The 18,651-nt window shown below is 40.6% G+C and overlaps 1 protein-coding gene across 4 annotated transcripts in view; it reads right to left on the reverse strand.

The window, feature by feature from the left end:
* TRAPPC9 (trafficking protein particle complex subunit 9) overlaps window positions 1-18,651 on the reverse strand; it is a 543,073-nt gene that overhangs the window by 442,101 nt on the left and 82,321 nt on the right. For all 4 annotated transcript variants that reach the window (XM_074577903.1, XM_074577902.1, XM_074577899.1 and 1 more), the window contains 2 exons: window positions 15,148-15,311; window positions 4,382-4,534 (listed from right to left, as the gene is read on the reverse strand). In XM_074577903.1, coding sequence (XP_074434004.1) covers window positions 4,382-4,534; window positions 15,148-15,311 — 317 coding nt within the window. The remainder of the gene's footprint in view (window positions 1-4,381; window positions 4,535-15,147; window positions 15,312-18,651) is intronic.

Below are 18,651 nucleotides of genomic sequence, written 5' to 3' on the forward strand. Positions count from 1 at the left end.
ATTTCTCTGCAACCTTTTCTCCCCCAGAGAAGGGAAGGAGAGACTTAAGGCATAGTTTTACGTCTCTCTTAGCGTGTAATTAATTAGTTCCTTTGATGAGTGTATGAATTTAAATATTCTCTCACCTGTCTTTACGTTCCCTATACACCGAATAAATGAACGCTAACATTTTACATAATGAAGTACTCATTGTAGATTAATTCATTAATTTTGCAAAACATTATCCCCATGTAACGGAAGCTTTTTGAAAGACTGCTTCCCACCAATAAGTTGCCATTTATAATGCAATCCAGAAAGAGCAGCTATTGTTCTTTTCCTACTTGGCATCAGGGAAATACTGGATTTCAGAAATGAAAGCACAATGACTGGGATGGAGAATTGATTATGCTTATAATGTGAGCATCCCCTTGACCTCTTTGACTGAACAGGTGACAGAGACCTTACTGTTTCAGCTCCTTAAGCCTGGCTAGACGGATCAGATACCGAGCTTCCTCCTGTCTTACCTAGTACAACAACCTTAGAATCAAATTAAATACACACACTGACTCTCCTGGCCAGAGGACCAAGAACGTACGTAGAAGGAACCCTGAGCCACCCAGCTGAGGGACAGGAGATCCAAAACTTCATTAGCATTTGCAGCCGACAGGTCTCCTACAGGCAACCCCTGAAACTTGGTCAACTTCAAAACATAAGCCTGGTCTTCTTAATCCTAATCAACGAAGTGTCTCTAGAACACCTGCCCAGCTGTTCAAAGGGTTTGCAAAGTAATGAATTCCAAAGATAATAAACCAAGGCAATCCAGATTGTAACAAGAACCCTAAATGACGTGCTTTAATGGGAAGTACATTCTTCCATTATTAGGCTGCATTTGCATAAACTCAATTCCCAGCACGGAAGCCTCTACAACACAGACAGAATGGCACATTCCTGACATCACAGCTAGGGCCTCACGAAACTTAATGACTGGGCAATAAAATGTCAAATGAAATTTACTACAAATAAATAGGAAAAACACAACCCTAAACTTACATGTGAAGCAAGAGGCTCTCAGCGTACCATTAGTGTTCAGGAGCAAGACCCTGGAGCTATGGTTCACAGATTTATGAATCTACAAACTCAGTGTTCAGAAACAGTCAAAAAAGCCAATGACAAATTGTGCATTATTGCATTATTATAAGGAAAGTAATACAAAACAAAAATAAAGAGCATCATCAGATCACTACAGAAATACATACATCACCTTTCATGCAAGGCATACAGCCCAGCTCAGACTTATAGAGCTGAAAGGGTTCCAAAGGGACAACAAGGCTGTCAATGTATGGAACTGTTTCCATAACAGGGACAACCAAGCCCCAGTTAGAAATCTTCAGTCTGTGAAAGAGACCACTGTGGCAGTAACATGAGGAAATGTATAAAAACCATGAGCGTAGGTAAGATGTTTAGAAGACGTACTGTTACCTCTTTCCTGTAATACAAGAACCAGGTAATATCAGAAGGACACCAGCAGGTGCAAAGCTGCTAGAAGTAACTTAGCTGTGATTCTTCTTGCCAGAACATACTGTACAGTGCTGATGGAGAGAGTGAAGAACTCCATGAAAGAGAAACCCACTAACAAACAATGCCTAAAACCAGCAGAACCACACCAGGCTTTGGAATTTCCTGAGCTAACAACAGTTGGAGCCCAACCGCCTAAAGGAAAGTCGCATTATGTTCACGATTCCCCCTATATTCTCCCACAGGCATCTGCTCTTAGCCACTATCACAGCCAGGATATTGGACTAGACGGTCATTGATCTGATCCTGTACAGCCACTCATGTGTTTTTGCTTCCTTTAATCTAGAAGAACATCTAACATTTTTCTTTACGAGACGGTATACCATCAACACACAAGAATTAGATCATCAATTTTGATTGATAACTTAGTTTACTTTCCAATTGGATAAGTGTATCATCAGAAACATCAGTAATTTATCCTTTCTGTACTACGTCCTGATTACAAAGAGCGTAAAAGGAAACAATTTCAGCAGCAAATGAAAACAGATCAAAGTAACAGATGCCCTGCTAAGGGCATTACTTTTAAGAGACGAGAGTATTTTGATCATCATTGTAAATCTGGTCTTCAAAAGAAAAAGGTACCATAGCTACCATGTGATTAAAAGTCACGTCATAGTTGCCATTGATTTTTCTAGCTCTTTACTGTTCTTCACATCAGGATCTTACCTGCCTCTTTACAAAGTACAGTATTTGTAAAGTTAAAAGCAATAGAGAAAAATTAAAGTAGCAAATAAAAATGTCCACATACTTAGCATCTCTAATAATACTTTCAAAGTACACACAGTACACTCTAAGGAAACGCTAACGGATTCTACTCCTTTATCATCACCAAACGAGAAAAGGTTGAATTGCTTCCAGGCTTCAGTATCACAACCTTTCAAAGAAGCTGCAGGCAGAAATAACAAGGTAAAAATGTTGTTCAAAGACTTTGTTCGGATGTGGTCCCCTACAAGTTAAACCCAGGTAGAAAAAGAGAGGCCCAAATCCCTTAACTGTTCAACGTCAGTTGAGAAGTATGTTATCTTCTCTTCTATATTTTGTTTGCATGTCATTTCATCTGGAAAACCGCCGGGCAAGCGCAGCTTCAGGGTGCCTTTAAAGCTTTTTGGAGACAGGGCAAATGAAGGAAATTTTATTTTTATCTCTCTCTCTCTATATATATATATATATGTTTTTAAAATTTACAAAAATGAAATCAGCAGAACCGACACCAAGCACAGTAATGTCTATCTTTTAAAATATTGACTTTGATAATTCATTTTCAAGTTATGTTGATTAAATTGATCAAGTTCCTTCTCACTTCCATGCCTCTGATTTCGTTCCTATTAATGCTAACCTGTCAACATATAAACGCTAAGTTTCCAAAGTTCAATTTAAATTTTCAGTCAACTGGCCTATACCCTTTCCACGCAATGTAACAGCTAATGAGTTAACTATGATCTAAGAAAAGTTCTTATAAAAATCAGGAAGCAAAAAGCCATTAGAATCTCCATGGAAAAGGAGCGGTCATCTACAGGGCATGTGAGGACCAAGAGTTCAGGGATCTGTAAACAATGCAGCAGCATCTGCTCCTGAAACAGCAAAATCATCCTACGGTTAGAGTCGAATCAGCTCCTCCCGCCACCCCCCGCAATCCTGTGAGTTTGTAGCACAAATCTGTGCAGTACGGAATGACGTTTCCTATCAAGGGCATTTCTCAAAGCCTCAGTTCCTTGTCAGGGATTTTTTCCCAATAATACCAAGGTGGGGGATTCCTCCACTGTCAGCTCTTTCAAAAAGTTCTGAAGTAAACTTTAGCGTAGCAACACTATGGGGTTTGTGCAGTTAAATCCTAAAATATTTTTATAATTTATGTATTTTATACCAGCGACATTTAAAAAAACAAAGAAGCCTTTTAATATTTACTAACAATTAATATAATTTCTGTCTAAATGCATCTGCAAGACAACTCACCGAACTCAGTCCTATTCAACGTGAATAGGCTACGTGTATCATTTTGTTGTATTTTTCCTATACTGAAAATATTTATTTTTTAAAAATTTAATTATATTGATAATGCATACCTGCAACTGCGTCCTGCAAAACAGTCCAAATAACAATGATTTTTTTAAATTTTTTTTTTTTAAATACAGGATTATCTTGTTTTGTCAAGTTAATCCAATCAGTGTAAATATAATAGGCAATTGAAAAAATACAGAGTATAGCAATTACTCCAGTGAGACTGTGTGTTTATTATAAAAAGGAAATCCTTATTAAAAGTATCTGGTACTTGTAATTCCAGATAATTCTAATACAAGCAAACATTGAGTGCGTTTTGTTTTGTTTTTTTTTATTCAAAAGAAACAATGAGTTTAAGCACATGAAACTTTCTCACCAGTACAAATATTAGGGGGATTACGCCCCGCGTTTCAGTGTGTCACTTCTGGCAAAACTGCAGTCAGCCACGATTAAGAATTCTACAATCTTGCATAACTAAATGATCAACTTAACGTTATTTCTCTTTAAAACCCACTGCTGTTTGCAAACTATTTTTCTTCATAAGATAAGGATGCAAAGAGACAGATCAAAAACACTCTGTCAAGAAAGATTTAAAAAGCCAGCAGGGCAAGGGCTCATGATGGGAAAGTTTAGTTTACCCATAGATGGCACAAAAATTCACTCTTCAATCCGTACAGCTCACTGAACAGTTGTCTTTGCATTACAAGACACAAATATGAAAATACGCAGCCACATTGCACGTATTTTAAAATGAATGGCACGACAATTGGATAAGAGTTTCTCAGAAGGACACACAACCCCCCTAAGCAAGGAGAAATGAAAAACTCACCATCACTGAGATCCTGCAGGAGGTTTTCTTGGCACGAGAAGTCCAGCTTCACTTTAATGTTTACGATAAACGTTGCAATCTTTCCAGGTTTTAGAGGGAACTGGGAGAGGGTATCTTCCAACTTCCAACTCAGGAAGTCCCCATACAGCTTCTCTGTATTAAAATAAGGAAAAATGTCATGAGCATAATCCCTGTGTTAAGGAAGGTTAAGTTTATAACGTGTAGAGAGTATTAACTGATTTGTCATTTTCTGTTTACATTCTGAAACATTCAGAGTTAAGGCATTAAAAATGAATGTAGCACTAGAAAGACATTAGCGAGGTCACTGACATTGACCTGGGAGCATGTAGATCGCAAAGCTCAACAGATGAACCTAAGTGAAGAAGAACACAACCACAAGAAAAATACTGCGCAATAGGCAACATTAAATATATTCTTTGAATACTCCAGATCACACCCTGAAAGGGGAACCTAAAACTTCCTACGGTTTTGAATCATACAGACTCTAACGCAGGAAATGGCACATAAAAGCAAAAAAAAAAAAAAATTCATCAAAATATTACACTAAAATAAATCAGTTACAATTCTGAAACACAATGGAGGAGGCTAGGAAGACCATCAGCTTTCATTTTTTTATAAAATAAAGTCCTTTCTCAACACCGAGAAGCCCCAAGTGTACAAGACCCAAATATTAAGGATGCTGCCAGACAGGATAGTTTGTGTTAAAAGATATTTGTTGGAGAAATTACTTATCATTGGTCCCTATGAGATGTGGCATCTGCAATTATTAGCTCCTGTGCCCTAAGCCTAACGTGCCAGATGGTAATATCAGAAAAAAAAAACAGTATTTACTGTTCATCAATACATTGGGATACTTTATCCCGTTATTCAGTCTCCTTATTACTCCAGGAACAACAAAAGATCCTTCTTGAAATAAAGAAGAGCAGAGGGTTAATTAAGTCAACTTCAGGAAGAAGAAGGGTGAGTTAGTTATCTGTTATTTCAAGCTCTGAAGTACATCAAAACCAAAAGTCACGGACATTTAAGTGCCTTCAGCAGAAGAAATCTAAAAAGTGATATTCTATGAACTTTACACAAGAGCAAATAATTTTTTTTAGAATGACAGAAAAGCTTGTTACGTACTAGAACGGTACAGGAACACAGCGACTTCTCCCTGAATGAATCTTACTTCAGATACTAAATAGGCACAAGAAATACCCGCTGATCTCTTATTTCTTTTATGCCCTTCATAAATAATCTCAGGAAGGGTGGTAAAAACATCCATCGTACAGGGTCTGGCTGAGATGGAGTTAATTTTCTTCACAGCAGCCTGGATGGTGGTGTGTTTCAGATCTGTGACTAAACCAGGGTTGATAACGCACCAGCTTTCGTGGCTATTGCTGCGCAGTACGTGCCTGGCGTCCCGGTGGGGGCTTCAGTTCCGGACAGAGTCAACCCACCACATGCATGAAATTATTAAAATTTACAAGACCATAGAATGTTAAAAACAGCAGAAAAGTTTATTAATACATAAAATAAGTGTGATGGTTTAACTGGCGGAATCCTAAAAATATATTTATTAATTTACTGTAGAACCCTGAAGAATTATTCTAAAGGCTCGGTTCAGCACTGCTGTGCGTGCCACGGGGACCACTGCAAGTCACACGGTTCACCTCTACTTTGTACCAGGCTACTGTGTTTAAGAGTAAATCGGTGTATTGCCATTTCAGAGCCCTTCCAAAACCATCCTTTAAGATCCACGCGTGAGAAAACGGGCCGGGAAGATTGCCTCAATAGCTACCATCCGGAATTAAGGGTCTTTCAAAAAAAAAAAAAAAAAAGTAATTAGAATTCCAGTCCAAACTTTGTGCATTTGCCCAGAAACAACTGCAACTAGGGAAAGAAAAAAAAAAAGCGAATATTTTTCCATTAACTTCTACCTAAACAATAACTGCTTTCCCTGAGATACATTTTTTCTCACAGAGCATCAATTGTTGTCTTGTGTCTTTCCACATCAAATCAATATTACAGACTTCTTTATAAGAACAAAGATGAGGTAAAAATAAAAAAAATCCTCCTAATAATTGCTTCTTTAAAGTCACCTCCAGCTCATCTAGCGATTTAGCTGTAACCACATCACTGTTCTGATTTTCTTCTATTTTAAAGAGAAGCAGCGGCTCAACAAGTACAGCAATCTCTGTACCCTTTTCCTGGTAAGTAAAACCATAATACACTAAAGGGATGGTTTTGCTCAGTGTAAGCAAAGAAGAATGACATATCCCATATCTATTTTCAGTTTAATGAGCAAGTCGTTCCCAAACTGTATTTGCACTAAGTAGGAGATTTATTTGAAGGTATTATGAGTGAAAAGACTTTCCACGTGAGAACAGCCCTTGCCGATACTCTCTGATTCAACACCTGTAATTACAAGACAAAGTCCAAGCTCAAGCTAAAAGTTAAACTGTAGAGAAAAACCTACTTCATATTTATCTGGCAGTGCTTTATAGTTTAATAGTGTTTTCTTCACCTTGTTCAGTCATAATTATTACAGTGAATTATACTACAGCACAGGGCTTCAAACCTTTCAGTTCAGTGGGAAAGAGTCTGATTTGGGATATTCCTGTTTTCAGTTGTTTCTAGAGTCCAAAATTTGTGTTTAGCAAACAGCTGAAGTTACAAGCAATTTTTAGTCAAGAGTTTAAATTAGCAAGTTGTTTCACCATTTTACTGGATACTAAATCACTAAAACCCACAACAAATATCATATAGTAGCTAACTCACCAGGTAACTTTGGGTAACTCTAACACAATCTAACTCTTAACACATTTTGAGGTCTGACAAAGAAAAAAGCCCACACTGGATTTTGCATAGAGAAACTCGGCAGACAAGCGAGTCTTTTGAGATCACGAGAACCTCATATTGTCGATTCTTTTCAATCTTAAATTCCCAGGTAAATCTGGCTTTTTGCTACATTTCTCATTTTCCTAATTTACTCTCTTTCCCAAGATACACAAATGGTATTTTAATGTGAGCACACCTATACAATTCTTTATTGACTCTTCGGGTATTTAACTTTACATGGCTCTTGAAACCATTATGAAAAGCCATAATCTGTGTTTACCCTCCCACCAGCACAAATTCGTGCTATTGTACAGAACAACATGAGTTTGGACTGCTACCATTTTTCTCAAAATTATTTGCTCTTAAGATAACCAGTCAACAAGCAAAACCATAAAATGATGAATTTCGAAATTACTTAAATAGGAACAAATTCAAGTGTGTTTAGTATTTGGTGTATTTGAACATCAATATCTCAATTGCATATATTGCAAAGGTATAGAATTTATGAGCTACCACGATTTTGATTTCTTTTTTCCTCTTTATAAAATGCTTTATAGAAGAACAGTGTCGACAAAGCCATTTCTTTCAATAACAATGTTTAAGGCTATCAGCATTAAATTGTCCTGCAAATTACATTCACCGCTTGATCAGATTAATTTCCAGAGTTTATGCCGAGTAGGCTTCAAAATCCTTTAGGGAAGCAGTAACGTCCAAGGCAAGAAGTTCAAAAGGACCTTATGAAATCAAGTGAGTATGCAAAAGATGGACTTACATACACACACGGAGCAACAGACAGAGGTAAAATAATGCATCTTGGAGGGAGGGGGGGCAGGCAGGAGGTGAGCCCTGCCTGGTATGTTGAACTTGGAACTGGCAGTTACATCTCCAGAAAGAAACCCTAGAGTCACCGTGGATGGTCCTCTGGAATCAACAGCTTACTGAACAGCAATGGGGGAGAAAAAGAACAAAAAAACTCCAAAACCCCACACCATAGCAAAACACAGGTCATCATTCGGAAGGATACTGAGAGCAAGTCAAAGGGGGGCATTGTGACACCGCATAAAACCTTGGTGCGCTCACACGTTAAGCGTTGTCTGCAGTTCTGGTCTCTGTACTGTGAGGAGGACATCCTAGAGCTAGAGACCATCCAAAGAAGGGAAACCAAAATGATCGAGGGGGTGGAGCAGCTGCCGCTTGAGTAGAGATTGGAAAAACCTGGGACTCTTCAGTCTGAAGAAGAGACTGAGTAGGGGAAGATGACTGCAGCTTACAAAAATTGCAAAGATGGCAGATAAAGGGAGTGCAGAACTGTTGTTCGCTAAATTCCCTGGTATGAGAACTGCAGGCACTTGATAAAACTAGCAGGAGATGGGATTAAAACAGGTTCAGCGGTTCTCTACCCAGCTGCTAGTGAATTCCTGGAATGTGTTGCTCCAGGAGGCTGCAGTGGCAAGAAGCACCAACAGCTTCAGACTGGGACGGGCACATTCACAGGTAAGACCAAAAAGGGCTGTTTAAAGAGGAGGATACACGTACAGCAACTACGGATAATAAGCAAGCGCCACAGAAACACCACAAGAGTGGCGAGGCTTGCACGCTGTCCCTCAGAAGCATCTCCTAATGCCCTGTGACTCCTGAGCTAGATAGACCATCAGCCCTAGGAGGACATTTCTCAAATTCTTATGCCTTTGTCTTCCTATGGGAGAATGGGGCAGGACGGGACTGAATCCTCTATTAACCACAGCATTATCATCTGCAGACAGCCTCAAAATTGCAAACTGAACTTAAAGCACCAAAGGAACTGTATATACACAGAATAGTGTTCTGAGCACAGTTGTGGATTCCTGACAAACGCAAATTTACAAAAAAAAAAAAAAACCACCCCCACAGGAGGATAAGAAGACGCAGTTCAGCCTGGAGGTCCAGCGAGATGCTAGCAACACTGCTGGCAATTTAATTAAGACACTGGGAACAGTGGGGGAAAGAGTTTAAAGGTAAGGACAAAAGGAAACAGTAGAAAGAAAAAGGAAACAGACTACAGCTGAAAGGTGAAGTCTGTAGAACAAAACCAAAACAACTGCTGCTTCTCAAACTGAGCAGTTGAAAGGGAATATAAATGCAAGAGCAGTTTCCAACTCGCACAGAAAGAGGAGACCAGAGTACTGCACATCTCTCAAATCAAAGGCTGAGAGAGTTGGGGTTGTTCAGCCTGGAGAAGAGAAGGCTCCGAGGAGACCTTATTGAGGCCTTCCAGTACCTAAAGAGAGCTTTTAAGAAAGACGGGGACAGACTTTTTAGCAGGGCCAGTAGCAATGGGAAAAGGGGTAATGGTTTTAAACTAAAAGAGGGAAGATTCAGACTAGATATAAGGAAGAAGTTTTTTACAATGAGGGTGGTGAAACCCTGGCCCAGGTTGCCCAGAGAGGTGGTAGATGCGCCATCTCCAAAAACATTGGTCAGGTTGGAGGGGGCTCTGGGCAACCTGATCTAGTTGAAGATGTCTCTGCTCATTGCAGGGGGGGTGGACTAGATGACCTTTGAAGGTCCCTTCCAGCCCAAACCATTCTATGATTCTACACTGAATGGAAGTTGTTCAGCCTGGAGAAAAGGAGGCTGAGGGGAGACCTTCTCACTCTCTACAACTACCTGAAAGGAGGGTGTAAAGAGGTGGGGGTTGGTCTCTTCTCTCCAGTAACAGGTGACAGGACAAGAGGAAATGGCCTCAAGTTGCGCCGGGGAGGTTTAGGATGGATAGTAGCAAAAAGTTCTTCACCAAAAGGATTATCAAACATTGGAACAGGCTGCCCAATGGAAGTGGTTGAGTCTCCGTCCCTGGAGGAATTTAAGACAGGCAGACGTGGTGCTGAGGGCCATGGTTCAGTGGTGGACTTGGCAGGGTGAGGTTAATGGTTAGACCAGATGATCTTAAAGGTCCCTTCCAACGAAAACAATTCTATGATTCTAAGTATGATCAGACACCTGAAGACAGAAATCTGATGTGCTTCAAGGCAACAAAGCTGTTCAGACTTCTAAGGTAATCTGCATGTCTGACTCTCGCTGCCTCACCAGCTGCAGTGTATATTGCTAGCAGAATACAAAGGACCTCAAAATACCTATCAGTTCGAAATGCACAGGCAGTGGCATTCATACATCTTAACTCCTCCAAGTGCATGGCATTCTAGCAAAAATGAAAGTTGCACATTTTGCACTGCAGAGTATCCACCACCTTTTTTTTAAAAAAGAGGAACTGTGGGCTCAAACCAGGAGAGCACACTCGAGTTACAGCGTTAAAAGTAGCAATAGTTCATCAGCTCATAGGCATTGTACCGACATTATTATTAATTTCCCTTTGCGACTGGGGAAAAACAGCCTCTTTAAATTTGAGGCGAAAATCCAGAATATTTTGAATTCAGACCTGCTAGACAGAAATTAACTTTCTGGACTTGTTACGTTCTTTACAATGTAAACGTATCTATCAGAGTTTCCTCTAGGCACTTAGCAAGTATCCCTAAAAGGAGGAAAAAAATGCTCTAAAATCATGAACCATTTGACATTTACCCTATGAGTCGAAAAAAGAGTTAGTAAGAATCAAACAAAATCACGAAGATCTCGGTCAGCCAGTGTGGGCAGAGAGGAAGAGACCTGAGCGGAGAAACCCAGACAGTAAAACCACAGCAGCCAGGCTGGGACTGGATTACCAACGCTCCTTGCTGTCCTACCTTCACAAGGACATTTGGACCAAGCGGAGAAAAGCCTGCCTGCATTCCCAACTCTCTATGGAACATAACCCAACTCCAATCTGAAAGACCTTGCAGTTTTGTTCGGCAAAAAAAAGGTAAATAGATCTATTCCAGGATATTCACAGTTCTTAAAGTGGGTTACCTGGACCGCCGAGATTTTTCATTTGTGGTCTGGCACCGTTAAACAGCTGAGACCGCAGCAGATGTGTTCAACGACCATGGGAAGAATACAGCTATACAGGTGAATTTATTTCTCTGTTTAAATCCCAGGGGTCAATCACTTCTAAAAAAGATCAGTGAGGTTTTGCATCATCACCCAAGTTCATTCAGCACATGCAGCTGGTGCTCACTACTAGAACCTAAAGGCCATGAGGCTGGTGAGAACACCTGGCACGCTCTTCTCAGTCCTTCAAGCTGGAAAACATCAGGGTTACATTTGCCCATGAGTGGATCAAGTAGTTGGGTTATCAAAGCTTTCAGAGTGCAACCCCTAACTGAGAAATAAGCCTCTGCCAAGAGCTCACTGGAGACAAATGATGGAAGGCATCCCCCTTTGCCCACGTCATCATTCTAAAATAAGTATTAGACCATCTGACCTGGTGAGGGACAACGTGAGGTGACACAGAGTTGACCTTGACAGTATACATGTGATGCCCAACCTCCAGATACCACAGCCTGGCAGACAGAGCAGTGCCATGAGACATTAAAAGACGTGACAGACATGTTTATTGTGGCAACATGACAAGTCCCTTTTCCTGATTTGCCTCAGGATCTGTTCCCTAACGCGTGGTTGCTAAAGGACTCAAAAACTCTGTCACGTCCTTTACGAACTGCACAGGGCAAGCTGCAATTTCTGCTCATTTATCTGAGGGCCAGAATGGAAAAGCTAAAGAGCTGCACCTGAAAGAAACAGAAGAGAAGAACTAAGGGAAGGCAGGTTTGAAAGCCTCATCTCCAGAGGTTCTCATTAACAAGACACCACTGAAAACAATGCCAGAGAAGTGGGCTTCCTCAAGGAAAGCGACTGGCTCAAGCTAATGTAACAGAAGAGGGAGGTCAGGTCACCGCACTGCAACACCTAATCCCACCCAGTAATATCAACCAAAAAAGTGAGAATGTTTGCTATTTACGGTATTCATCTTCGTGCTGAAAGTTGTGGCCCCGGAAAGAGAAGGGAAGGAAATGGAAGTCAGACAGGCAGGCACGCAGCAGCTGCGAAAGATTTACGAGCAACTGCCAAGACTAAAAGAACCAAAGCGAATCAGGTGAAACAAGGGATGATTGAAAGCTCTTTGTATTTGGCTGAAATTGGACAACTTCTCACAGGCTCCCAAGTTGACAGGCAAGCTGTGGCCACGGCAGATGAAGATGCCTAACAGCTTTCAAGGAGACCTTGAGCAGTTTAAATCACAGGCACATTTCAGCTGAGGAGTAGTAAAGAACATCCAAGAGACAACTTCTGAATGCACTACAGTTTGGTATATAATACCAAGGTAAGAGTTTGTGTTGCTATTAGAGATGGTTTAATGTCATATCCACATTATTTCCACACATGTAGTATTCAACAACCAAACTCAGCTGATGACATTACAAATGCCCTGTTGATCACCAGAATCCCGTGGGACATGTCGCACTGTACCATGAGTCCATCCTTACACATTTATCAATTTATAATAACTAAAATGGAAGAGAGTCCATTAAAAAGGCAAAGGTCCATCCTTTGCAAGACCTACACGCAACCACATTTGAAATAACATAATTATTACAGGCTTAATGTAGACCATGAGTTCTTTTGCCATGGATAGCATTTTTCAGCGCTTTACATTGTACCCACAGCACAGAGTCATGTAAAAGTCATACTTATGTAAGTACGTCTTTTCCTCCCAATAACATTCTCGACCATACAGTTCCAAACACGGGGGTGCATTTCGCTCCTGTGAGACAATGCAACTGAAGACTCTGCTTGACAGGACCCTGGATAACCTCATTTAAAGTTCTGCTTTCAAAAGACGCTTGTTTAAGACGATTTCCAGAGGTTCCTGCCCGCGTAGGCTTCTGCAGTTCTGACGGCACGGTTCTCACACTCTCAGAATAAATATCATTTGGTGCCTCTCAAAACTCGCTCTGATTTCTATTTTTCCAAAATGGCCATTTAAGTGTTGCATTTTTTGAGTATGAATATTTCTAACTTACTCATCAGACATTTTCCTTTTTCTGATAAAAGCAATTATTATCATGCTTAATAACATCTAAGAGACTGTCAAATACACAAAGAGGCTTCATTATAAACATTTGCTACAGAAAAAGAAAATGAAGGATGAAGTAAAAGTTTTATTAAACTCATACTGAGTGTATCAACTTTTCTCCTTTGCCCCCATTGTTTTTAACATAAGTTTTAACTAAGAGATGATGGTTTTAAAGTTGACAAGAGTCTCTTGTTCAAAATTCTGAATCAATTAACTGCGTACCATTATGTGCTAAGAGTCTGATTAACATCTGATTCAGAGGCCCATATATTCCACCATTTAATACATTTCATTCCATAAACTTCACCATTTTATATGCGTTCTGTATTTGGTCTTTCCGTTACATACATACAGCACCTAGCACAGTAGGCGCACGTTGGAATCATCTAAATAAGAACATTAAGTCATCATATGTTTCAGCTTCTAAAATTATTATCGGTAACAAGTCTCAGGCAGAAAATCTATTCTTAGATGATTGGCAAGTCCTGTTCTCTCAGGTTACAGAGAAAAGGATATTCTGTTGGAAAATAAAAAAAATCACGAGCTCCAATACTGAAATGAACAAAAATCACCAGGTATCACATTGCGTTTTAATACTCTGGCACTGACAGAATAAAACCTGCAATAAAATAAGGTATTTCTATTGTAAGTAAAGATTATGTTGCTTGTCATCTGCAGTTCTGTGAATATCACTTTCGTAACGGTGCCTCAGAGGACAAATCAAAATTGATAAAACACATCGCAAAGCAAAGGCAAGATTCACCTATCAGCCTACTTTTTAATACTAATATGTACAGAGTATTTTAGGAGACATAAGTGAAAGCAGGAGATGTACTGTATTTCTTCCATACCTTCAATCATTCTTTTAACTCACAATAGCTTATTTTATTTATTGCTATGTTTTTTAAAGTCTTTCATCCCATTTTTTCTCTTACAGCTCACTAAGTGAGATAGAAGCAGGCTTATTTGTCTCAGGAATAGCATGGCCAGCAGGAGCAGGGAAGTGATCGTGCCTCTGTACTCTGCACTGGTGAGGCCTCACCTCGAGTGCTGTGTTCAGTTCTGGGCCCCGCTGTACAAGAGGGACATTGGAGTGCTGGAGCGTGTCCAGAGGAGAGCTACCAGGCTGGTGAGGGGTCTGGAGACCAGGCCATATGAGGAGAGGCTGAGGGAGCTGGGCATGTTTAGCTTGGAGAAGAGGAGGCTGAGGGAACACCTCATTGCCCTCTACAACTACCTGAAAGGAGGTTGGAGAGAGGTGGGTGTTGGCCTCTTCTCCCACGTGAATAATGACAGGACCAGAGGAAATGGTCTGAAGCTGCGGCAGGGGAGGTTTAGATTAGATATTAGGAAGAATGACTTTACTGAAAGAGTGGTCAGGCACTGGAACAGCCTGCCCAGGGAGGGGGTTGAGTCACCATCCCTAGAGGTATTTAAGAAACGTGTAGATGTGGCACTTCAGGGCATGCTCTAGTGGCAGAGACTGTAGCGGTTTGGGGTTTTTTTTGTGTGTACATGGTTGGACTTGATGATCTCAAAGGTCCTTTCCAACCATGAAGATTCTACGATTATTTACTTCCACTCCCTCAAGTAGTACAACATTACTGCTAATGGTAATTTAACTAATCAGTGTATTTAGACATAAGAAGAAAATAATTTAGACCCAAAATTTCCCCAAGTAACATTAAAATGAAATGAAAAGTGACCCTTTGATACACAGACGGTTCTACGCTTTCTTTCATTTTCTTTCTACATTTTCTAACATTCTCTTTCATAGCTATATTCCTACAATGAAATCAAACTGAATGATTCCAGTTCCGTAACAGGGATTATGATACTTATTCTAAACTGACCTAAAAGAAGCATAACACAACTGGTCCCCTTTTTATCAGAGAAAAAGTGATGGTTATTTTTTCTGAATATAAATCAGCATACACACCCTTGGTGTTGACCGTTTTTGCTGTGACCTCCAGCTTCTCCAGTGGTTCTGTTCCAATATTTTCTAACTTAATGATGAGCTGTTGGGTCTCTCCATTGTAAAGCTGGACAGACACATTAGTGGAGATTTCGTCCCCTGAAGAAGGCTGAAGCGTATGAGCAGACCTACAAAACGTGACACATGGACAAACAAAATATTACGATAAACATGTTAAAAACCTGTCAAGTTACTACATTCTATTAACTATTCTTTGAAGACTCCGAAACTACTGCTCTGCAATCTTGAAGCTATTAGATATCATTTTCCATTCTCATTTTAGGCAGGGTCATTTTTTATAACCATTGAGGACAAATGTTAATATTTTATGCATAAGACAAGTCAGATTTCAAACAATATAAAATATGTATACCTAACTGTGAAAGCTTGTTAAAAAATGCTGCAAAAACCATAAAAAAGGGAAAAGAGCAAAAAAAGCAAGAGCAGGTCATTAGAATGAGCAAACTTGGAAAAAGTCGTATCTCATCTACCAAGTGTTTGAACACTAGGGTTGAGTACCAATGAGTATCAAAAGCTGAATGTAAAAGAGAAATAACAAAAAATAAAATTGAGAAGAATAAGAAGTTCAGTGCTACTTAGGAGAAACCAGGGTGAGAGTCCTCTGCAAGATCCTGAAGTCCACGCTGCTCTCTGATCAGCCCGTAAAAATGACAAAAGTGAGAATAAAGTTAACCAGCAGAAGAAACCTCAGAAGAGATGAATCCTTTGGCCTCACAGTGAGGATCCCTTATCTTCCATCATTAGGCATTCCCAAGTCCACCAACATATGATATGTGTGGAATGAAGACCCAAACACATTTAATGACAGATAAGCAGCACTGCTTTATGCAGCAGTTCACCCAGAAACTATTTTCTTAAGAGATCATAAGGGACCGCATCCTGGGCTGCATCAAAAGAAGCATGGCCAGCAGGGCGAGGGAGGGGATTCTGACCCTCTACTCTGCTCTGGTGAGACCCCACCCAGAGTATTGCATCCAATTCTGGAGTCCTCAGCACAAGAAGGACATGGACCTGCTGGAGCAGGTCCAGAGGAGGCCACAAAAATGATCCGAGGGCTGGAGAACCTCTGCTATGAAGATAGGCTGAGAGAGTTGGGGTTGTTCAGCCTGGAGAAGAGAAGGCTCCGGGGAGACCTTCTAGCAGCCTTCCAGTACCTAAAGGGGGCCTACAGGAAGGATGGGGAGGGACTCCTTATCAGGGAGTGTAATGACAGGACAAGAGGTGACGGTTTTAAACTGAAAGAGGGGAGATTTAGATTAGATATTAGGAAGAAATTCTTTCCTGTGAGGGTGGTGAGACACTGGCCCAGGTTGCCCAGAGAAGCTGTGGCTGCCCCATCCCTGGAGGTGTTCAAGGCCAGGCTGGATGGGGCTTTGACCAGCCTGGTCTGGTGTGAGGTGTCCCTGCCCACGGCAGGGGGGCTGGAAGAAAATGATCTTTAAGGTCCTTCCAACCCGAATCATTCTATGATTCTATAAACAGTATCTGAAATATGAGGTAAATTACACTTAGTAGAGCAACAGATTGTAAAAATAACTTGGAGATGAAGCAAAAATTATTCTACAAGTTATATGTGCTAGAGAAAACGCATGGGTATCTAAAACTTCAGAAACACGAGAATTTATTCAAATGACTATCAAGCGTTTCATTTTAAAGTAACAAATGTGTCAAACCAGTCAATTATTGAAACGGCAGATACACGCAATGCTGTGACAACACATCATGGATAAAGGAGAATTGAGCGGTAACCTTGACCTTTGCTAGGAAGAAGTAATACGGGAGTTGAGAGAACGCAGTTTTAGTGGAACAGATCTGGAAGAAATTCACTGCGCGAAAGGTGAAATAGTGAATATAAAAGAACTCTTTAGAACATGAATGAGAAAGAGGATTGCAGAACAAGACAGATGGGCAGAGGTTCAATTTCTGACTGTATTTTTCATGCTAATGCAAAGTGGTCAGAAGGGATCAAGGATACAAGGGCAAAAGCTACTGAGATTAATGACCGATAATTCTGTTGGTAAACCCAGGTTCAGTAACTTCTTCTGGCAGGTATTTCTGCTGTCCTTCCTCTCCATCCCATCCTTCCTCACCATAAGATAAGCAGCCTCCACAAATAAGAGCAGATTTTAGTCTTTCAGAACACATCTATACCAAGTACCTAAAACACATGGGTTTTGAGAATTTGAAATTTACTATCATGTATCATTCTCATTGCAGCACTGTGAAGTTTGGGCATTTGGAGTGACAGAGAGAAGGCTCTGGGGAGACCTTACTGCACCCTCTCAATACTTAAAGGGGGCTTAGAAGAAAGATGGAGAGACTTTTTACCAGGGCCTTTAGTGACAGGACAAGGGGCAACAGCTTTAAATTGGAAGAGGGTAGGTTTAGACTGGACATAAGGAAGACATTTTTTACAATGAGGGTGGTGAGACACTGGCCCAGGTTGCCCAGGGAAGCTGTGGCTGCCCCATCTCTGGAGGTGTTCAAGGCCAGGCTGGATGGGGCTTGGAGCAGCCTGGTCTGGTGGGAGGTGTCCCTGCCCATGGCAGGGGGTTGGAACCAGGTGATCTTTGAAGGTCCCTTCCAGCCCAAACCATTCTGTGATTCTGTGCCCGCTCTGAACTTGTCCTGACCTGCCTGCAACTTTGGTTTGACTTACTGTAGCAGCAATTTTTCTTCTGACCTGGTGGCTATGCTCAATTTGCTTTATTTCTGTTACCTCTGTTCGGCACAACCATACTTTTATACAGTTAGTAGTAAAAAGCAGTTGTTCTGAGTAGAATGAGATATTTATGACTAACACAGAGACACCGTGTAGAGAAACAGAGGTCTGGTACAAGAGCCGAGGCACTGCGAAGTGGAGACACAGGACGCAGCAAAGAGTAGTACTGGAATGGGATGGTAAGAGACAGGGCACATGCTTAGCACCGGAGACCTCACAGCTATTAAAAAAAAAAAAAAAAATCACTAACAGTCAAAGAAACGCAGACATGGAGCTAGGCAAAAAGAGCTTTCAGGGGTAACAAAGAAAACAAGGATCTAATACACAAAAAAAAGCACCACATCTATTAAATTTGGATGCAACGTTAAGCTTTAAGTGAAGAAAGAACAAGGTACAAAAATGTGGTAGCAAACAAAAACGGCTTCAAGTGTTTTCTAGAGTGGAAAAAAAAAAAAAACTCCAATCCATCATATTCCTCTCGGTGAAGGTCTCCAGATGCTGACAATGCAATATACGGCCAGACTGCAAAGGCCAACCTCAGGACTCAGAGGAGCTGAGGAAACACTAGGAAAATAGGTAGAAAATAGGAAGCGTGTGTATAGCAATTTCAAGTGTATTATTAATAACGATTCTTCTTCTGTACAGAGTATTTTCTCTCTCTTTTTCTTTCGCCTGCAATAACTGCATCTGGACTAACAACAGTCTGATACAGGAATCATTACAAT

This window comes from Larus michahellis, chromosome 2, assembly GCF_964199755.1.
Source record: "Larus michahellis chromosome 2, bLarMic1.1, whole genome shotgun sequence".
In the NCBI taxonomy this organism is placed as follows: Eukaryota; Metazoa; Chordata; class Aves; order Charadriiformes; family Laridae; genus Larus; species Larus michahellis.